Raw genomic sequence first — 23917 nt, forward strand, 5'->3', positions numbered from 1 at the left:
CGAGTGCAGTTGTTAATGTCCTGTCATACAGAAGCACACATTCCTCAGGACTCAAATTATCAAAACTTAAATCACCCAGCTGTGATGTAACCTGTCGTTTTAATTCATTCACATCAATACCCTTGATTTTTCTGAACAAGATTTTGTCCTTACTGGGGTGAGGTCTGCCACATCTAAGCGTGGTGTTGATAACATGATGGTCAGAAAGTAAATGCCCTACCTCACATGATGTTACAAGTGAATCACTTTCCCTAGCCAACACCATATCACGCGTATGGCCGCGAACATGGGTGGGATCTAACACGTACTGTGTAAGTCCAAATGAATCAATTAACAAAGCAAACTGCTTGTTTTCAGGAATGTGTTGATCATCCCAGTGTATATTCATGTCGCCAAAGATAAGAAGTTTCCCTCGAAGAGGTGCTAGGTACTCAAGGAGATAAGGAAACTCACTGAGGAATAACATTTTTCGCAAGTTAGTGGTTTTAGATGGAGGTATTCTGTATACTGTAATGATACGCAATGACATACCTACCAAAGCGCACAGCAATGACATACCTACCAAAGAATAAAGCAATACCATACCTGCCAAAGCACACAGCAATGGCATCCCCAACAAAGCACACAGCAATGACATACCTACCAAAGCGCACAGCAATGACATACCTAACAAAGCATACAGCAATGCCATACCTACCAAAGCACAAAGCAATGCCATACCTACCAAAGTATAAAGCAATGCTATACCTGTCAAAGCACACAGCAATGACAAACCTACCAAAGCGCACAGGAATGCCATACCTACCAAAGCGCACAGCAATGACATACCTAACAAAGCACACAGCAATGACAGACTTGTCAACGTAAAATGATTGCGCACTGAGACTAATCCTCGGCTTATACAACCACCGGCCAATGCATAAAAGAATGACATACCTACCAAAGCACAAAGCAATGCCATACCTACCAAAGTATAAAGCAATGCTATACCTGTCAAAGCACACAGCAATGACAAACCTACCAAAGCGCACAGGAATGCCATACCTACCAAAGCGCACAGCAATGACATACCTAACAAAGCACACAGCAATGACAGACTTGTCAACGTAAAATGATTGCGCACTGAGACTAATCCTCGGCTTATACAACCACCGGCCAATGCATAAAAGAATGACATACCTACCAAAGCACAAAGCAATGCCATACCTACCAAAGTATAAAGCAATGCTATACATGTCAAAGCACACAGCAATGACAAACCTACCAAAGCATAAAGCAATGCCATACCTGTCAAAGCATACAGCAATGTCATACCCAACAAAGCATACAGCAATGTCATACCCAACAAAGCACACAGCAATGACATACCTACCAAAGCACACAGCAATGACAGACTTGTCAACGTAAAATGATTGCGCACTGAGACTAATCCTCGGCTTATACAACCACCGGCCAATGCATAAAGGAATGCCATACCAAGACTAAATCACAGCTAATGCAAACACCTGGAACACTAGCTGTGTGCGATAACACCCATGCAAATTTAGCAAGGGGAAACCGGCTGCTGCATATTAACAGTGCTAATTTACAAAGGTTTTATCACCTATTAACGCTATCGTAATAGCATGTAGCTACAATTGCATTTGTCACTGAATTACAACACGTTGTAAAGTTGTCTTGCAGTTACTGCAGTAACGTTAATTATCCATGTGCTTGGAACGAAAGGCTTTCATAATTGCTTCTTATCAATCGTTCACTTTTTGAAGTATTGAAATATACCCCGTCTGGGAAGAGATACATTTTTCAGTTGGCATGCCGTAGATCTCTGTGGTCCCAGTAGAATATGTCGTTACGTAATACCGAAATCTTAGTGTTGGCAGTTTGAACCACTTCATTAAAATCTGGGCGTAGTTGGCAGTTTGAAGTAATATGACTAAGTTTATAAGATCGCCAGCGACGGCGAAGGGTTGCTTGCGGAGAAATGTGATCATTGCCTACAACCGAAATTAAAACAAATCCGGTCTCACCGAATCAAAAATGCCCTTAAATTTACTAAAAAAAACCAAGTCAACTTAAGCCCCCTACACCGTGAGAAATCCCCGAATGAATTTCTGGTCGAGTAAATCCGAAATGAGGCAATTTGTGTTTGAAAGTTTTTTTTTATGGAGCCTCCTTATATGAGATGATCCTAACACAAGAGAAACAAACGGCTTGTTCTCCCCCAGTATGGAAGAAGAAAATATCGAAAGTAATAATGCACTCACCATAAATCTTTGAAATACAATCAAGAATTATCGATGCCCGTGACTGCGTCCTGTCAGTTTGGCTTCTGGTGCAAGACTCTTCTTATCAATACGTTTGAGTGAGGCTTAAGTCTATCCGCTTTTGCGCCATGGTAAATAATATAATCCCGCGCATACCACAAAAATGGCATAACGTTGTTATATATATAACAAAGTTATATAACAAAGTTAATCTGTTCTCTCCATTTTAATTAATCTTTTGTATTTTGATCTGTTTGCGCCCCTGACGAGGCCTCCGGGCCGAAACAGCTGTAGGGACTTACACTGATACTCATAAGTTAAGCAACACTTTCTTATTTCTCAAATTTCTCAGCAACCAAGCTTTTTTATTGAGGCAAAATTTGTACAGTAGCTAGATATATCTTTTGTTTTTTACTTTAAACTACTGGACCGTGACATTTGAGTGCTGTTTACTGTTGGACACCGTAGAATATGCAATGGGGGTGCCATGCAGCGAAAAACACGGTTTGAACTCCTCGAACACAGGAAGAGCTCAAATCAGTAGGCAAACAGTCAACAGGCATCTTTTAGAAGCTGAACTTCTATCTAAAAGACCTCGTAAAAAGTCACCGTCGACCAACAGACACAAGCAGATAAGATTGGCATGAGCCAGATACCGAGAAAGAAGGAATATCTCAGGACTGGGCGAAAGGTCATGTGGACTGACGAGACCAGATTCACTTTGATGTATGCAGATGGTCGGCTAGGCGTCTGGAGAGGTCGAAACCAGGCGTTTCAGGATGATTGTGTTCTTCCACGTGTTCAGCGTGGCGGACTATCCGTCAAAGTATGATGCGGTTTCTCATACGATGAAAAATTACCACTGTACGTCATTCAAGGGAGGTAGGGTGGTCAACAATACAGAGACAAAATGCCATTGGGGCGCATACAATCACACATTCAAGCAAATCCAGGAAGAAAAATCATTTTGGTGCAGGACAATGCGCCCATCCATAAAGCACGGTCCGTGCAAGACGCGGTGCAACAGCACGGTATCCCAAATTTGGATTGGCCTGCATATTCGCCAATTCTAACTGTAATCGAACATGCTTAGGATATAATTGACAGGGCAGTAAATGAGAGACAACCTCCAGTTAGAAACATAAGAGAGGTCCAGCAGGCAGTAACTGAAGAATGGAACCGCTCCCAAAGCAAGATTGACAGAATTTTGTGGCAAGTTACATGAGATAATGTGAAGCTGTTGTTCAAAACCAGGGCAGGCACATCCGATATTAATTGCAAAATTATGAAATAATGCAAATGAAATAATGATCATAATGGAAGAAACTTTTGAAAAAATCGGGGTATTAATTAAAATGGAGAGACTGATTAACTTTGTTCGTTTTCTTGTCTTTCTGTATCAGCTCCCCATGGTCCGTCACCATGGGTAGAGCACTCTTCCAAAGTGAATCGATTATATTCTCCGTGATACATATATCATTATACACATATATACATGTATATGTGTATAAATATATATGGTTGTAGCTATCTTCTTATATATATATATATATATATATATATATATATATATATATATATATATATATAAAGCATGCATGTTTTCCTCCATGGATGTCTGTATCGAACTATCAGAATACTTGCAGACGTACTTAGAATAAGCTGTGTCTGATAATATTTCGTGTTTCGTTTAAGCAACATCACTTTGATGGTTATTCTAAGACTTTTTGGAAACAAAGTAAGCTGAATATACCCCAGGATTACATGGGACCGAAAAAATACTGAAATATAATTTTACATAAGGAGCACATGTATATAGCTCCATGCAATGGAAGCAGAGGGTGACGATATAAGCCGTGGTTACCGTACCTGAAAATCACTACCGATAGAGATGTGAAGAAAGTGTCCCCGCCATAAATAACTTCCTGAAACTGAAGTAAAGTTCCAGAGTTCTTGTTCCGTCGCTCCGGGTTGTTTCACAAACACCCTGATGTAACCGAGCTCGCTCCCCCTCATGTAGAACCAAAACGATATGTTGTAGACCGTGCTGGTGTTCACTTTGATCACAGGGGACGTTATCCGCGCGGTTTCATTTGGTAGCCCATTGCTGCCCGACATGTAGATATAGTACCCTGTAAGGAGGTGAGTGACAATTATTCAGAAATCAATTTATTTGTTTTTTTATGTCGTGACATTGTTTAAAAAATCCAATCCGTTGAAATTTTTTATGTGTGTGTTTTTTACGTAACATCATGAAGGGCAGTTGCATGATCAGGCAATTTTCTCAGAAACGTGTCTTGGTGATAGGCCCGGCTTTGTTGTCAGAGTGTCTGCCTCCGAAGCTGGGGGCCGTGGAATCGACCTCGCCCGAGGACATACCGACCCTAGATAAACGGCCCTTGCTGTCTACCTGCTTGGAATTCAGCTCTATGGGGTTGAGGTAGGGGTAAAGTTACTGGTCTGGCAGTGAATGATATGTGTAGTGCAGTATATAAAAACTGGACTTTACGTTTTTCTTTTACGTGTGACCATTCTGTGCTAAATGCTCTGTGCGTTTGTAGGCTACCAACTTTCAATATTATTTACATTTATTTAGATTGCATTTTCTACACGTTGTATCTCTCCCTCATCTATTCAAATGAGAATTTATATTCCCAGCAGCCTTCATATTATACAGACTTGACGTTTAATATGGAATATTTCAGATTTAAAGGTATGCCTAGGTAAAAGTGCATTATTTTTTCATAAAACTCAGATCTCATATAAGATATCTGACTGAAGAAGTGTGAAGTCAGGTGTGTCGCTACCAATTAACTGACTACCAAGCCTGTTGCACTGCTGCATTGTGTAATATGCGGTGATTTAATTGGGTAGTGCTCCTTTGGGCTGGTCAAAGCTTTGCTTTGGCGAAGCATGGTTCTGTAAAAAAAATATCCATATGTCGGCAACTACTGCATAGAAGAATTTAAAATTTTGCTTGCAAGCGGTCGGTTTTGCAGTGCGTAAATGAGTTAAACAATGTTTTACAAAAATGTTAATCTGTGCCAGAATGGCGCGGAAAAGACGGACATTGCCAGACAGATTATTGTGTCAAACGGAATAGTCTGCACAGTTTTATGGAGTTATGCCCAGACTGATGTACCTACACAGAGGCCACGCCCAATGTATCGACATCTTACCACCAGGGCACAGGACTCACTGTCCTTTAGGATATACTTCTGCAACTAAACAAAACCCACCCAGTCCGTTCAGAATGAGGGGCAAATTGTGACCAAAACGCGTTTTTCCAGGCTCTTAGCGAATATCAAACTGGTTTTAGCAGGTTAGGATGCCAAACCTCTGAGGAAGCCACTGTAAACAGCAAAACAGCGTCGTCTGTTTCTTTAATGAATTGTGGATCATGACCGTTTCTGGGTAGAACACTGAAACCGCGTGGCTTTCTTTATTGAGGTCAGATTTCACCTGTACCGCTTAACTGGTCAAAACAGAGTTTACAGACATCCTGCAGAGGCCTACGACAAGGCGTTGCCGCTTCTAAAGTGACTAGGGTCATTGACAGCGTCAGTATTTGGAGTGGATACAACATTGGTGCCAAAACACCGATGGTAGTCATTGATGAAAACCTTAACCAGATGAAATAAAGGAATAATCTGAGAACCATTTGACTATCATTTGATAGGGGGCACCTTAGGTTGCACGATGAGATTGCCCGTTCATACAGAGCACTTTTAAAACCAGATAACTTACAGAGCCAAGGGATTGAGCAGATACGTTGGTCATCAAAATCGCCATATTTGAACCACATAGACAACACATGGGTAGGTTATTACTCTCCGAATCAACAGCCTGCATGTCCTACAACAAAACTGAACCAAATTGGACAAGTTTTGACCGTTGCCTGGAATTTTTTTCCAGATTAAACTCTAAAAACCTATCCTAAGGAATGCCTTGCCACTTGAAATCTCTGGTAGCAGCCAGATGAGGTCAGGTGTAACAGCAACCGTTGCTGTGACATGAGGGTCCTTTGTGGGGCGTAAAACTCTTTTAAAGACGACAATTTTGAAAATATGGAGATCCAAAATATCGCTTTCAATGGTTGTCGTGTGACTTAAAATAGGCAATGCATTTTTGTTTGCCTCACTGGCTCAATTAATGATCTGATGTCACAATGACATCAAAGAGATAAATAAAAGTTATTAAAACACGATTTTAATCCTTATTTTCATTTATCAGTCAGCAAAATAGGGAAAAACTGATGAAAAATAATTTGGAAAAAATATTCCATATTAAATGTCAAGTCTGTATTTTATAGATGTAATGCTTTAATACTAATGAAAACTAGACTGCAACTGGCTGAAGCCAGTGGCGGAGGATCCCCCTGCAAAATAGAGGTGGAATGACCTTGAAGAAAAAGGTCAATTACAAGGCCATGTGCTAAATCTGATCCCATATTCGGGGAGGTGGGTCAACAATACATCAGTTTTAGCCCAAGTGAATATGTCACCTTGAAATGTCCAAATAACATTGAAATTGAAGGTCAAGGTCAGATTTGACATTTGATTTGGGGATGTTGGGTATAAGTTTGGGGAAGTTTACTTTAGCATGTTATCACAAAAGATCAGTATTTCATGGAGAAATTGCCAAAGTCACGATTTCTGCGACATCATAAATATTCTAATCTATATTTAAAAAACGTATCAAGCAATCGCTACGAAAGTGCAGTTAACTTTAGATAAGACTATAAGGCATCATTTGCATCTAAGAACTAGGCTCTGGGCCTCCCGGTTTTTGAGATATGGGACAGAAACCTGTTTTAAGGCAGTTTGGCCATTAGCGACCTTGACCTTGACATACTTGCATGAAAGTAGGTCAATATTTGGGGATTTACCCAAGTATCATTGGCTAAAAGTTCCTTTGCCACATAGCTCATACTTTAGGCATAATGGCAATTTCAAATTTTACAAATTTCGTCTTTAAATGCCCTTGAAAAGTGGGTCAAGGTCACTTTTACTGGTTGTATAGCATATTCTGAGCCATAGGCTACCTATGATAATTATTTCAATTTTTTGGCGAAAAAAAATGTGTGGAAAGAAAAATGTCCAAATGACCTTGAAATTGAAATAGACTTGGGGGTGTTGGGTATATGTTTGGGGTAGTTTACTATAGCATGTTATCACAAAAAATCAGGATTTCATGGAGAAATTTACAAAGTCACTATTTCTGTGAAATTATTTTAATGGCCAAGTCAGCAACCATTGAGCTTCGCCTGTAGAAATCACGGAAAGTGATGAAAAACAGATTTTCTTGATATTTACACATATAATAGTACTTATAATGTGGAAATAGAAAATACAGATAAAACTTCGAATAAGTGTCTGTTGCCATGGCAAGGGGCATTTTCAGGGCAAATTTTTCATATAAATGGACTTAATGACTATATAGGACTAAAATGGAAAAGGGGGAATACCTATAAATAAAATATATAATTGTAATATAGGGTATGAAATAGATTGCCACCCTTAGAAATGTAGAATATTTTTTTCTTAAATATTTACCTGCAAATTTATGTAATTTTATAAGTCAAAACATGCACATTTTAAACAACTTTATTTCAAAATCGCAGATTTATCCATAAAAACCACTAATATCCTCAGGTAGTCCACATTTAGTTATAACATAAACCAAAATAAAATCACGTAGCAATTGAAGAACCAAAAAGTTACACCAGTTCATATCTATGCAATGTTGCCATTTTTGCCCATGTGGAGTTGCTCTCCTGCACATGGAGACCAGAATGTGTTATATTTCTTATGAGAAAGGAGGACTGAAGTGAAACAGGAAGTGATAGAATGTAAACAAAACAGATCGTCTGCATACAATAACTCCAAAGAAAATTGAAAACAAAACTGCCAAATGATTAAATAAATGTGTTTACATAAATTTAAACTTGAAATTGATATTTTCTTTGTTTGGGAATATGGATTATCTTCCTAATATTCTGTAATATCCTCTTTTGCAACTTACAAATATCATATATTCATAATCTACATGTATGCCATGCTCAAAGAATATATTTATTAAAAAAACAATGACTATATATCATTATCAAGCAAGTTATTATTCTTATTTTGAATATAGATGGTAATAACTGGTGCTGCTCTATTGGACTCCGAGGCCAAGTGCAAGTGCATCATGAACCATTGGAAGCTAAATCAGATACAACTGGTTGGGTCCGTCATATAGATAAACGTCCCAATAAAATATTCGTCCCGATAGATACGTCTCTATACATACACGGCTCAATAGATTTACGTCTCGTTAAATTTACGTTCCGATAGATCCACCAACAGATTCCTATAAACCCACGTATCTTTACATCCAGGGAGACCGGGGCACGTTCGGTCCCTTTTTCTTTGATCGGTTGTAGTTCAGCTGCTTGACGACGGATCTCAATGATGTGTTTTGAGTAGATAGACTGCTAAATTTCCTTTTTTTATACATTGTTTAAATGTACAGAAAACCTTGCGTTTTAAACAAGTTTAACATGAAATAAATTTCCAACACGTGGCCGAACGTGCCCCGGCCTGGGGCACGTTCGGCCTCTCGATGGGGCACGTTCGGCCTGCAAATTCAAATACTTTCCTACCGATTTCTTTTATTTCCATTTCACATGAATACCTTAAAAATAGGTATTTTTGTACTAAACAGTGACGATACACTTGAAATAAATAATACAGCTAGGTTTTAGAAAGGTATGTAGGCCTTATTGAAATTGTTTGTTTGGTACATGTATGTCCTTGAACTACATATATTGAGCTACTATTTTTTAATGCATAGGTCTTTATACTTCTCATGTATATCAATAACAGAACATGAAGGAACCGACCTACGTCAGTATTGAAACCCCACATTTAATCCAACGGGAAAACTTTCTAACATTTGAAACACAACAAAGCATTCAAACGCAAAACATCAACTTTAATCACAAAGAACATTTTAACATACACAATTTGTTTGAAATAATGCCACGTTAAGAAAATATTTTAAAAAAAAACTTGATAACAACTCCAGTGATCTTTAAACAATGTTAATATTTCCGGCTAGATGCCAGAGTGTTTCTCTAGAAAATATAAGTTAATGATATGTACATGTATTAAATATTTGAGTTATAGGCTTCGTGCGTGGCTGAAAAAACGCGACAATTAAAAAGTGAAGATACAAGGTTAAGTTTTAACCCCATTAATGGCGCTGAAATGTTAGCATATAACAAACTTTTTTTGGCTTAAAAATAATAATTTTAGATCAAGTCTTTCGCCTGGCCGAACGTACCCAACCCAGGGGCCGAACGTGCCCCACCTTGAGGGGCCGAACTTGCCCCAAGCCTGCATTCCGAATGTATGTTACCATAGCAACATAATTAACAAGTCGACAGTGTGGTGTCATACCTCATTTAAATTGGCTTTCTATATGCTCTTATATTATAATGCAATGGTGACAGTAATTCAACTAATTAATGCTGAAGTAGACCCAAATTAAAAAACCTTTAAAAAAATTTAACACGTGAAAAATAAGTTTTTCAATCATATCTTCTGAACGGAGTGCACCACAGAAGCCTTATTTTTGTAGTATCCGCTAAATAGATCATGTGACACATAAAGGTCTCGCTGCTGAACCAAAAGTGTTAATTAAGGAAAATACGAGTGAAAGCCGAACGTGCCCCGGTAGATCCATATATCTGACATCGTAATCGTAATCGGCTAAAAGGCCGATATCAACTTGTGATACAGGTATGAGGCTTTTCAGTGATAGTCTGGCTGCGAATACTGATCCACTTAGTGATCTGACTTAATTACAACCTGATATTTATTATTTATTCATTTATTTATGTATTTATATATTTATTAGGTGTTCAAACAAGACATACATGTACGTTCGCGTCTACACGTCTATCACACTCTAAAGTTCGGGAACGCGTCGTAAACATGAAACAGAACACATTTTAAGTGTGCAAATGTTACATTTTGAGAACGCTTTAAACAGTGTTCTGGCGCCAGAACACTGAGCGTTGTGAAATATAGAACACATTTTTGTGTGAAAACGATCTAGTAGAATAATATATTGCTGAAAGGATTAACATGTGTACTGTCGTTTTAAAGAAGTGCATTTTATGTACTGAGAAGTATACCAACCATTTTGAGCAAAAGCATACCTGTAATGGATCTATCGGTTTTTGGATCTAAAAATACGTGGATCTATAGGTATGTGGATTTAAAGGAGGTTGGTTTATGAGGACGTCGTATCTATAGGAACGCAAATATATAGGACAGCAATAAAAATCGGATCTATCGGTATTTAAATCTAAAAAGACGTTTTTTCAGTTTTTCCTTTATGTATCTATCGGTAACGGGAGTATAGGGACGTGTCATATTTTGGGACTAAATTTTATCCGTACGTACCCCAACTGGTGACTTGGTATGGTTAACATGTTGGATATCCTACTAAACTAGACTATATGTTTGCAACCGAGTTGAATCACGAACTATAGCTCTAATATGATGTGCACTCGAAAGCTTGCTGTATAATCCATTAATACTATAGGTTTCCTGGTTACTACAAACTTGGTTGAGAACAGAGTCCTATTTTTAAAGCTTGCATTTCCATTCATATTTGTTTAATGGACTCTTTGAAATTGATATTGAGAATGTCTACCTTACAAGAAGTGAAAATGCACTTTCTCATTTCAAGTTTCATGGGAACTGTCCTCTGACAGGACGAAGGCTGACTATATAATAAAATCTAAGAAAATCATAATGAGGTCCATAATGTGTTAGCTCCTGGCCAAGGAAATATGCTGTTCCATGATACTAACCTCTTAGTGAAGAGTTCACAATATTTTTTTTGTTTTAAGCCCAACAGACATTGTGTTGAAAGGCATTTCCCATCCCTACAAGTACATCACTATACAGGGTGAGAATGTGAACCCATCGTAGAAATATGAATTTAGGTTGCAAAATAATCACCCCTTGTGCTCACGATATTCTGTATGTATGTAGTATTTTCTTATAGAATGGCTTCTTATAGAATTGTTATGAATTGCTGTGTAATTTTATTTTTACAATTGTTCATTTATAATTTGCCCATCATTAAATAGATAATCATCAGACATCAATGTTGTTTTTTTTTAAATGATACTTTAGAAAATCATGTTGCTATTTTGAAAAATAATGCTCTAAATAATCATTAAAAATAAGCCTTTTCCCCAAATTTGAATGGCGGCCATCTTGTATTTTGAGGTCATTAACGTCAAATTTCCTGGAAATTTATATTAGTGAGAAAATCAAGCAATATCTACTAGCAAGCAATGCTGTACAATTCTAGTACACAATAAAATTGATTTAGATAAAGTTTTGTACATGTTTGCCATATAATTGAGTTTTACAGTATTTAAAAATTTGAGAATATTTGAAAGAGTACAAATTTTTTGTTTATGAATTGCTACATAATCTTATATTTCTAATTGTTCATCTATACTTTGCCCATTCATGAATAGATACTCATCAGACATATTAATGTTGCTATTTTGAAAAATAATGCTCTAAATAATCATTGAAAATAACCTTTTTCACCAATTTGAATGGCGGCCATCTCGGATTTTGAGGGCATCAAGGTCAAATTTCATAGAAATTTATATTTGATGTTGTAAAGATAAGCCATATCTACTTTCTTGCAGAGCTGTACTATTCTACTACACTAAATGGTTGATTTATATCCTATTTAATACATATTTGCCCCAAAATTGAATTTTAAGAAATTTGAAATTTTGAGAATTTTTGGCATAGTATAAAATTTTTGTTTATCAATTGCTGAGTAATTTTATTTTTTTAAATGTGACTTCATACTTTGCTAATTATGAACAAAACAATCGAGGAGTATATCACTGCTGCGATTTTGAAATAAATGCATTTAAAAAAGCCCACATCGTGGTAATTTTGAAAATACTGATAGGATGCAAAGTTTCAGTTGCCATAGCAACCCTATGTAAAAATGTAAAACAAATATATTTGTATAGAGCAATATGTCCTTTTTTGACATTGCTATATAAAAGTCAGTATTATAAATTTATATATTCATTTTTTATTTATTATCATGGTTATTAGGCCTATTTGAGCTGATATTTTTACCTACCAAAGACCGGTTTCTAGGGAAAAGCAGTTTGTTGCTATGGAAACCAGAGGAAATGGTTGAAACATGGTTAGTGGTCATTTTTGTGCATTTTATGACTAAATACATCATTTAACACCAAACTAAGCAAAATATAAAATTTTCACATTCCATCCGAAACTCAATGCTTGCTGACATGGCCCCTTAAAATATTTAAAAGCAGTTTGTTGCTATGGAAACCAGAGGAAATGGTTGTAACATGGTTAGTGGTCATTTTTGTGCATTTTATGACTAAATACATCATTTAACACCAAACTAAGCAAAATATAAAATTTTCACATTCCATCCGAAACTCAATGCTTGCTGACATGGCCCCTTAAAATATTTAAAAACCTTTATGAAAAAATCTAATCAGTCGATTGTCAATATTATTAGCGGACTGCACTGGATAAATCCCCAGGCCAACTTTTTACATCATCCTTGTGGCTCTGTGACATCTGGTTTACCCCTGCCGAATGTCAACCACTTGGAGCATATCGTGCAATAGGTTGACCTTAATTTATATTAATTGATAGGTTGGGTCACATGATATAGAATCAATGTGTGACCTCACCTATGAAAGGATTTGTCAAAATGTTGAAAATTCTAGGAAATATTGCATTTTGAAATTTGCAAAAAATTCACTTTAAAAGGCTCTGTGACCTTGAAAATTAGGTCAAGGTCAATGAAATTGGGTAATCCGGAATAACTTTTCGTAGGCTATCAGTATTTTTTCAGAATTTTAGAAAGAATTTTTTTGACGAAAAATAATAATAAGAATAATAATAAGAACAGGAAAAACAATAGTGATACCCTTTGGGGAATCCTAATAATGAAAAAAGGCACATTTATTACAGCCTACCAGCACTGGAGCCGAGGGTGTGATCCCTGCTTGGTCCGAAGCTGTAAAAAGGGATGTTTCCCTGATTTCGGACCCAGTTCAGATTATTTGAGTAGCTCTGAGTGTAACCACAGAAATCTCCCTCAAACGTGCACTCTTCAGACGCTAGACCTGAAAATATGGGACAATGGTGTAACTCTGATAGGTAGTACAGCATAATGATTTAAAGTTCACGTACGAAATAACGGATGGGGGCGTCACAGATCGTGACATTTATGCATTCATGGATAATATTTAAGAAATCATGTGTAGGTGCACGGCATATGCAATAGATTTAGTTTGATGATGACCCCCCTTTCAAAACCCACACATGCACACAAACACATACACATACACGCCCTTTGATCATTGGCGCTCTTCTCATGGCAGATCTTATGCTAGCACTCAATCTTTGCATTATTTGAGTAAATGCAAAAAGCAAATTTTAACACCAAACGACAAAAATCAATAGATAAATGCCGATGTAGGTATTATACACTTACCTGGGTCCTTGCACCTGACAGACGCGTCCCGGTAATGGCTACAGGTTGTGGCCCAGTGGGGTTTGTCACATTCTTCTAATGAAGACTCCGTTCCCGTACAGTTTATATAGGACAACCACACCGTCCCGTTCCCTTGGCCAAACCTAGCGCTGGGGTACACCGCTACTGCGCCACTGAAACATAACAGACCAGGTCAGGCGAAACTCTCGTAAAACTTGTGGAGGAATATAACATAGAGGGACAGGCAAATCTATCTTTTTTCATAAGTTCGCATGATTGCATGAATATGATGAAGCATAGCTGGTTGATTCCCGCACCGGTTTATTGGAATCCTGGAAGATTACATTAACATCCGCCGTTATCTTTTAACATCTCACTGGGTACAGTACTTTGGGTATGCACACTTTTCGTCACTTTAAATGGGTCAGGAAAGGGCAGATGTAGTTTTTTATATAAAATGCTCACAAAAGTTGTTCATACCTATATCCCAGCATTCTACAGGTAACGTTCCCGTCTCTGATGTCCCAGCCGTTGTCACACACTGTGCCCCAGTGTCCCAAGTAATAGACCTCAACACGACCTTCACGGGCTACAGAGCCGCCAACCAGCCGCACTGAAACAAGAGAGGTGGAGTGGGTTAATTTTTATCAGGGTCACAGAGAAAAAACATTAAATATTGGCAGCAGATATTTTTCTCTGACTAGCCATTATCTGTGCGTACTTCTGCTCTGTGAGGACTTTTGCACAAGTAAGGCTTAATCCAGCCAGTCTGTACTTGGTACAGAGTGGAGTGAGTCTTGATTCTGTACAATACAATTAAGCTTAATGTCATGAATGTTATATCTTATACTCCTGACATTTAGCCACTTTGGCAATAAAAATACCATATGTATCTCTGGTGAGCTTACATTTTAATCAAACTGTAATTTCAAGGTTTACTGGCCCATTCTATCTAAATAACCGCTCAGCTAATACACAAAATGGTACACGTGTGGAAACAATTTGTTCCATCTTCCTGTATTCCACATTGTTGCTGACATCAAAGTATACATGTAATGTTAGCTTCACACATAGACTTCCTACTTGCTCTTGACGCGCTGAGCGCATGTTTCAAGCACCAAATACTGGTATTTTGATTGTGCAATAAAACAATTTGAGTTTGACACCAAACTTAATTAAACTTAAGACTAGTTTACCTACATTTTGAGGAAATGATTGGTGATTCTTGAAAAAAAACTAATGCTGATATTTCAAAATAATATACATGTAGGCCCTAACCTTGTAGCTTCTCGAGGGGAACGGTTGTAGCGCCTGAATGATGCAAGATGTACAAGATTAAACATCCTTTCTCTCTCTCTCTCTCTCTCTCTCTCTCTCGCTATACATATATATATATATATATAGTGATTAAAGATACGTTTTGTCATCTAACAAACACAGTGTAAAACTCTATACAATCGGCATCGAATACTCAGGCAAATATTCTAGACTTTTGTCTTATCATTCAATTATTTTACACCATTTTAACAATTTTCAATTTAATAAAGTAACCTTCTTGTTTCTTGATATTTAAATCGTCTATGGCAATATCACTGGTGTATGAACGGCCACGCACGGCCTGGAAGGTAATCTAAAAGATAACACATAGCGTGAAATTAAATTCTGATTTTAAGTTTGTGGACTTAGTGCTAGGAATTATAGTTTAATGTGGCTTCCTCTTTACCAAAATGCACAAAACGTTTTATTGAAATCATCTTCCGTTTAGAAATATTCAAAAAGCCAAAGAATATTCTTTTTGTTATAATTCGCCATTCCAAATGAAATTAAAGAACAACAGATTATCCCTAACCGTGAAGTTGCCGCTGGCGAGTTTCAACACTTCAGCGTATTTCCATGCGTTGCCCTGGTTTCCAGAAGCGATCCAGATGAGAGTTTTCCTGCCTTGTACTGTCAAATACACATTCAATGCGCCCATACTAGAGCCATACATGTGATACCAGAATGATATATTATACACCGTCCTTGTAGTGTTGGCAAGAATGGTGGGTGTTAAAAGCTCGGTGGTCCTGCCAGAATAGCCATACGTTCCGTCCACGTACACGTAGTAACCTGTATCAGAACATCATCGCATTTTAAAAAGGTTTCATAGTCACTATAGAAGAAAAAGGTTTTGCTATAAATTCCGGAGGTTTTCATATATACCCTACTACCAACACGTCTACTTTGTCTTTGGCGACCATGGGATTGACCGCAGGACAGAAGTCATATTTTTATTGGCTGTTAAATATCTGAAATACATTCTTAAAAACAACGGATATTTCTCTTTTCTCATCCTCACAGCCACACTCAAACCCGCCGTAGCTTTAAAATCATATTCTGGTTTTCAATTAGGCAAATAGAGATTTGTTTGTCAATAGTTAAATAAAAATAATTTCATTATCAGTCAATAATTCTGCTAATATTTTCTGATAAATCGCAGGAATTTTTTCTATACCTATTGCCAAATGGAACTGTATTCGCCCTATGGAAACACATAGCTACTGAAACTGTTCAACAACTTCTGGTGTTAACTGTTATATTCGACTCCACACTTTGGTATAAACACAAATAACGGCGTTATCTTTACGGAAATCGGTGCCAGTTTAAAAGACAAATGATCTACATAGAAATATTGATAGACAAACACGATTAATGTAGTATTATAAAAACTAACCTGTGCTCGACAGCGTCGTGTGGTCATAGGTGGGGCCTGTGTAGGAGGAGGATGTGCGGCCACTACGCCGAGTCCACTTGAACGAGCTGTAAGCACTTGACGTATAAGAAGGCATCAAGCCACACATCCCAGCCTCAAAGTTACAGGTTATCCCTGATACTCCAATATCTTAAACGATTTAAAACAAGCGTTGAAACTCACATCGTAAACGCAGTGTTGCTGTCTTTATATAACAGCTAGAATACATGTTTTTCACATAGTCAGCCACCGACATCCAAATGTATCAGGGCTTGGGAGATTTGAATTTCACATTTTTTCTCACTGATAAAATGCCAATATAAAACTTCCTCAGCATGACGAAAAAGTGGATCTTGACAACAATAAGGTTCACTAGAGCTAGATTAATCTGAGCAATCTCTTTCATTGCAGTCGCCTATTACTGAATCCGATAGCAGTTTTCATGAGCTTATTTATTTCCCTTTATCAATATGCCTTAATAAAGTTATTGTTGTTACTTTCTCTGATACGAGTGGCTTAGAAATCTCACAAAACCATTAACCCTGTACTTAACTAACTTTGGTGTTTTCGAATTCAGTGTTATAAGACCCAAAGCTTATGAACTATCGAGGCTAAATCATACCTGAAAAGCACTGGACGCCTGCTACGTCATCGACATCACACCCAGAGTAATCCCAATACGTTGCATAGCGACATCCTTTGATATGAGTGACCGAATCTATGCAGTTGAGGGTTATGATCGGTCGGTTGTTAGAAGGGGCATTGCCGAAGTTAGAGTTGAAATATATGGCGCCAGTCAAATTCCTGTTAATTGAAACTGCTCTAAGTAAAATATTTGAAATCTGATTTTATCAACTTTAATTGCACAAACTGTAAAACATAAAAAAAATAAAAATCACATTTTCCTTCAAGTGTCATGCATTAAAGCCAAAAATAAATTTTGAAATAAAATTTGATTCTTTTTAAATGATTACCTCAAAAAGATATTGCTAATATAAAAATGAAACTATTTTAGTTCACAAAACACTTTCAAGTATATTGATAATATGTTTGTTCAGCTATCACAATCCACTGATACATGAAGTGATGAAATTATTAAGAAAAAGATAATAAATGAAAAAAAACCCTCAATACAGGAAAGCAGCGTCTAGTAGAGGGACTTGTAAAAAAGAATAACTAGTACAAGTAATATTTTCATAATTATATCTAGAGACAAGAACCCTAAATCATACCCATATCCTAGCGTTCTACACACAACTCTAGCGTCGATCGAATTCCAGCCAACGTCACAGACGTAACGCCAATAGTTGCCATACTTCACTTGCACGTTGCCCTCGTATTTGGAATTAGAGTCTACCAGTCTTACGTCAGTGATCTGTGACGGGCTGGCAGGAGAAGTGGTGGGTCCTGGAATTACAGATATCAAAGATATACAATCATAATATTAATTTAGGCGGGTGATTACCACTCCTAAGGACGCATCATTCAGGACTTCAGATTTATCACATATCTCCACTGCACTTCCACATTGCTGTTATATACGAGACGTTTAGAATCGACTTTCTACCGAAAGACGAGCAATATGTACATCTACTACATGAAGAAACAAGAACTATTTTCCTGAATTCCATCCGATCAGATTTTAATTCAACGTTGCAAATTCATGAGACGATGTCTTGTAAATTGTAAGTATAGTATGCCAATCACGGATTATCCGGGAGTTAGCTAGCTCACGTAGTTGACATTTTGTCGTCTGCAAAATGACGTCACTTACGTGAGACGTCTTTGAAATTGATGTTTCAATTGATTTTCAAAAATGCAAAATATCAAAAAAAAAGAAATCATGGTGCTAGACTGGGTTCCCATGCTAAATATCGGTCCACCTGGATCGATCAGACTCCCTGGGGAGTCTCACTAAATTGCTATCAACTAACCTGCTTAAATATCTGCCACGCCTACCGAACCAGCTAGGGGGTAAAGAAAATTACTCCCTAACAGCCTTACTTGACGTAACAGGTATTTAAGCCGACGGGAATTTAGTGAGACTCCTTAGAGAGATAGATCGATCCAAATATCTGTTTAAAATATGACTACACTATATCTACTTGTTTTCTGCACAATAAGTCTTGTACATAAGATATGGTATCTGTAATAAAAGTCTCATTTCAATGGCTGTAAAGGAAAAACTTGTAAACAAAGACAACCTTTTTTTGTGTGTCAAATTTTTTTATCAAGATTGCAAATAAGATATACAAGATGCAAGATCCGATTGTTTCGTTTTTTTTTTTTTTTTTTTTTTTTTGTAATTAAACCTGCGTTAGATTGCTAGCGATGGGGTGTATCGATGCTCCAAAACCACTTTTCATAAAGCTGTTTAAAACAGCTAAAGATTCCACCAAGATAAATAAGATAATTAACTAAAAATAGTATACTCCACGTAGCTAGCTTCGATATATTGAAATGCATGTACCGAGATACAACTAATTGGATAATCCAATCAGACTGAATAGAACTTGCTCGATTCTGCAACTTACCCGGGTTACACCTGACTGTCGCCACCTCCTGATTACATCTGATAAAAGGGTTGGCTAACGTATGGCGGCATTGGGTGACATTTGTCTCGTTGCCAACACAGTCCAGTATCAACCCCAATGGAGTAGAATCCACCGTAGAGAAGAACGATTGGAACAACACCTCTGCTTGAACGCTAGAAGAGAGGATATCTTTATTGTGCCCTTTAGGATCAAAGAAAGATTTTTGGGTTTGTTACCATGAAAAATCTCAATGGACATCAGATCTGTGACATAACACCTCATATCCACACAATGCAGCACTTGAGTAGACCTCTATTCACCTCTATTTTGAATGAGAATACAGGGGATAAAGACTCTTATGTTTTAAGAGGCTTGGCCGTTCGGTTCTTTGATAACGAGACTTATATTAAAAAAAACTGATTCATAAATGGAAAAATACGGAAAAATGAGAATAAAAATTGAAGACAAGTGCACTTAAATATCTATAATCTTTCTAGTAAAAATTCCTGTAAAAGAAGATAAGGAAATAGTTACTAGACGAAATATTGGTAATCTGACTATAGGTCTAATTTACGCATATACATTTAGAATTGCCACAACACCTTCCGTCACGAAATGTATGCTGAGATGACAAAGCAGAATGTACAACCAAGGGTTTGGATTCTAAAGAACACAAAAGATCTAAAACCATGCACAAAATATATCCCAAGCTTCTCTGTCATTAAACTATGCATACTAGTACAACCATATATAATAAAAAAATCCGTCTGCTTTAAGCTTACCCCAGTCCTAGCGTCTTGCAAATCACGTGCGCATCAGCTGAGTCAATTAGGCGGTCACAGATGTAGTACCAGTGTCGTCCTATCAGCACCTGCACATGCCCCGCACCATGCTCCCACATATCTGCCAGTCGGACGTTCCTAACCGCAGATATATTGCGTACAGGGGGGAGAGTTGTGGTGGTAACACTTGTGGGTTGTGTAGGAGGCAGCGCAGTGGGTTTCAGTTCATCTAGTAAGCAAAGATCGACAGCAGAGTTCGGATCAATTTCTTTTTATACAAAGGGAAACTTGACCCATGAAGTACGTCTTAATTCATTGATTTAATCAGTGGATAGTTAAGACATTCTATAGGTAGGTTTAAATGAAAGTTAAGCCCTTGTATTGGCAGGTGTAAAATGAAAGTAGGATCTTTATGATTATTCTTTTTTTTTTGTTTGTTTAGAGGATGTCCCATTACATACTTTCGTACAAGATACATCACTATCCTGTGACATCTTTAAAGGAAAGCAGACGTACCTTGCTCGCCCACCTTAAGCGTCCATTTGTCGCATGTGGCGGTGTATGTGTATGACGTAATCTGTCCGTACGTGGCCACCACATTCTGCAGTACGGCCGAGGCGACGTCTTCCTTTTCTGGACAGCTCACGCTATCAAACTTAATGTTACCTGACTTCACTCCATCGCGTCTACATTTGATGATCTACCGGTAGGTAAGACGTGAATGAGTGGTTAAATGTTTATCTAGATAAAATATGCCTGGATTCTTCTACATTTTATTACATATAAAATTCAGCACTACATAGGATAACTTAAGAATATTCTTTATTTGGCTATTAAATCAAGAGAAAGCCACCAATCCATACATGTCAATACACACTTACCTTTGTACGCATGAAATATTTAAACATTGTAATTACTGCGCATTACAGTTGGGAGAGAGAGAGAGAGAGAGAGAATACAACTTACCCTGGAAACAGTCGCATTGGGATCAATAACCCAAGACGTGTCCATACCAGATATCAACACCAACATAACATTGTTCACTTTAGGGCTACCAATCACCGACACCATCACTTCAGCTTCATCCTTCCCGACAGAGTCCATACTTAGGACGTGGATTTCATAATTGCTATCAGCCTTATATCGTAAGCAACTGAACACGTTCGCGGTCGGCACAATCTTCCCGTCCTTCCACGGGGTAGCAGCACTGTCTGTTCTAGAGGACGGCTCCACCTCACATCCACTGAACTTCTGCTTCTGCTGTAACTGCAAAAGAGTGAGCACATTTTTTTGTTATCAACATGCAGAAAAAAAGAGGAATTAAGCGCAAACCGTATTTATGTTGTATATGTGATTCTATTTTTCCTCAGACAAATTAGTTTTCCTTTTTCCTCGATATACAGCTCATATAATATACAGTTATTTACGGCCATACGTACATGTATGCTTATATAACGCCTTCCACAATTATAGCAATGAACTGTTTTCTTCTGCGTCTCAACAACAGAATAATGGTATGTATTGATAAAGATTCAAAACTACTGTTTAGTGAGCTACACATACAACGAACCGTACACAAGTCCATTTATTAAAAAAAACAAGCAATATATTTATAATATACCGTAATAGGTGAACTGCCGTTACTGGTTTCAGTACCCCCTCTTTGGATAACGAAGAGAACCAGACCCGCTGTGAACATCACTAACACTGTTACTGCCACGATCACAAACCCGACAGCACAGCACCGCTTGTGGCCCATGCGCCGCCTGTTCTCTACTATCGCTGTGCTACCGGTGACGGAAGATCGATCCGACATTCGTCGGTAGATCATACCCCGCCTGGACTCATTTCGGATTGGGGCTGGAGGAGTGTTGGGGTCGTTAACTGATTTAGGTGGCGGATTTTCGTATCCATCATTATCGTAGGCGTGGGTCGCGCCTCCTTCGGCCCCTCTGATGTCCCCAAAATCCAAGCTTGTGTAGTCAGAGACATCGCCGTATGGCGGCAAAGGGGTTTGGGAGATCACTTCATTTCTAGAGCTCTGCACTGTCGACTCGGGCTCCGTAATATTCGCTAAGGCGTGCGTCTCCATGGTGTACTGAAAAAAAAGTCTAGTCAAACAACTGCAGTTTTGAGCCTGAAGTGCCGGGGCAAACCATTCTGAGTTACATGTATTTGGCAAGATGAGCACATATTAAACACATATTAAACTGGCATACTGCAGGGAAGAGGCCTCGCGATTTTTCATAAAATTTTTGCATAAAATTAAGGCCCGTATCCGTCTTTCAAGAGACTGAAATATCCCTATCCACGTGGCTGTTCCCTATACTCTTAATATACCAAGTGAACTCTCATCGAATCATATGTTTGTACCCGGTATTTATGACACATATGACACCCGATATTTATGACACATGTTTAAATTGCACAGGTCTATCGATGCACAGATTTTTTTTCTGTTTTAAGTGTACCAGTCAACACACGCAAAAAAAAAAAAAAAAAAAAAAAAAAAAAAAAAAAAAAAAAAAAAAAAAACACTCATTCCGCTCCAGTAACTTACATTTACAGTTTATCTTATACATGTAGTTGCAGTTGATGTGACATCACATTGTGTTGATTTGTTGTGATGGTTACCTGTTTAAGAAAAACTTCATTTGGTGCACACACTTGTAAGCGTGTTGTATCTGAACTTACTCCATTTCGTACCTCGGCTTCACATTGAAATAATTTCACTCCCTCCCGATAAGACCGTCTCCCACGTATACTAAAATGCCATAGGCAGAAAATGTACAGAAAACGAAAATCAAAACTGACCACCGCTCTAACATAAGGCATATATAAAGAGAACATGTATTTTTTTCATAAACAAGTTTTTAAAACCATATGACCCCCTACAATACTCGAACTCTGGAGGTCACAATATAAGTCGATGTGGCTGGTAACTACCAGTATGATATGAAATTATTACTTTATATTTATTTCCACAAACTAGAAAAAGTATGTCCGGTGTGACAGGAATGGTAGTCCAAAAATCCTACACACATTGTTCATTGTACTGTACTGCATAAGAAACCCAACACTTTTGATATATTGATTATACTCATTTTACAGCGAGTAATCTAATTTATCGTACATGTGAAAATTTTTTTCTATGTCATGAGACGCTTCATACACGACTCGCATGTTGATAATTTAATGGGAACATTAATGTGATCTTAAAGGTTAACGGGGGTGACTTGAGTCGATCCATTCATAAGGGTCATTATTTGTAATGCCAATGGGATTGCAAGATTTTCCTTCATATTTTGTCATACAAACATTATTTACGTGCCATGTGTATAGAACACCCAGCCCTGTTGTATTCAATTTTTCCGGTCTGAAATCAAAAATCTAAACAATTAATTTGTCTAATTGCCTCAATTTTTTTTCATTGAATAACTGAAGGAAAAATTGAGACAGATGTGTATTACAAAACAACAGACACAAAACAATATCTCCCTTTTAACTCGTGTCATCCCAGACACATTAAGCACAAAATACCATACAATCTAGCTCGAAGACTATGCACAATTGTCTCAAATAAAACCATATTAAAACAAAGGCTCAAAGAGCTGGAAGGATTTCTATTAAGGAGACAACTGATACAAACTGGGATTAAAAAAGCAAAACAGATACAGAAGAACGACCTGAGGACCACCAAAGACAAAATTAAAAAGGAAGCCATGTCGTACATATCAACATATAATATAAAAAAACCCGGAAGTACACAATGTTATAACTAGAAACTTACCTTTGGTAAAACAAGATGACAAAATGAATGAGATACTAACTGAAATGCAGATTATAAAGAGTAAGAGACAAAGTCCATCACTTAAGCAAATTTTAACAAAAGCAAAATTTAAAACAATGCCAGGACAAATATGGAAACCTCAACAATACGAGTGCAGAAATGTGAGGTACCCAGGTGTGGCATCTGTCCACTAATTAAAGAGGTGAGCCATCTAACATGGACTTACATTTATA

The 23917-nt window shown here is 37.6% G+C and overlaps 1 protein-coding gene across 5 annotated transcripts in view; it reads right to left on the reverse strand.

The window, feature by feature from the left end:
- Positions 1-23917, reverse strand: part of LOC106180971 (MAM and LDL-receptor class A domain-containing protein 1) — a 63644-nt gene that overhangs the window by 33999 nt on the left and 5728 nt on the right. For 4 of the 5 annotated variants that reach the window (XM_013565167.2, XM_013565165.2, XM_013565166.2 and 1 more), the window contains 15 exons: positions 21516-21992; positions 20861-21160; positions 20411-20594; positions 19895-20123; positions 19113-19285; positions 17811-17985; positions 17201-17382; positions 16561-16728; positions 15697-15956; positions 15399-15477; positions 15126-15158; positions 14328-14460; positions 13848-14020; positions 13327-13476; positions 4134-4396 (listed from right to left, as the gene is read on the reverse strand). In XM_013565167.2, coding sequence (XP_013420621.2) covers positions 4134-4396; positions 13327-13476; positions 13848-14020; positions 14328-14460; positions 15126-15158; positions 15399-15477; positions 15697-15956; positions 16561-16728; positions 17201-17382; positions 17811-17985; positions 19113-19285; positions 19895-20123; positions 20411-20594; positions 20861-21160; positions 21516-21986 — 2973 coding nt within the window. In that variant the 5' untranslated portion in view covers positions 21987-21992. The remainder of the gene's footprint in view (positions 1-4133; positions 4397-13326; positions 13477-13847; positions 14021-14327; positions 14461-15125; positions 15159-15398; positions 15478-15696; positions 15957-16560; positions 16729-17200; positions 17383-17810; positions 17986-19112; positions 19286-19894; positions 20124-20410; positions 20595-20860; positions 21161-21515; positions 21993-23917) is intronic. The other variant, XM_087018497.1, reaches the window with a different exon arrangement.

This window comes from Lingula anatina, chromosome 7 (assembly GCF_051362555.1).
Source record: "Lingula anatina isolate TDL-2025a chromosome 7, LinAna3.0, whole genome shotgun sequence".
Classification (NCBI taxonomy): Eukaryota; Metazoa; Brachiopoda; class Lingulata; order Lingulida; family Lingulidae; genus Lingula; species Lingula anatina.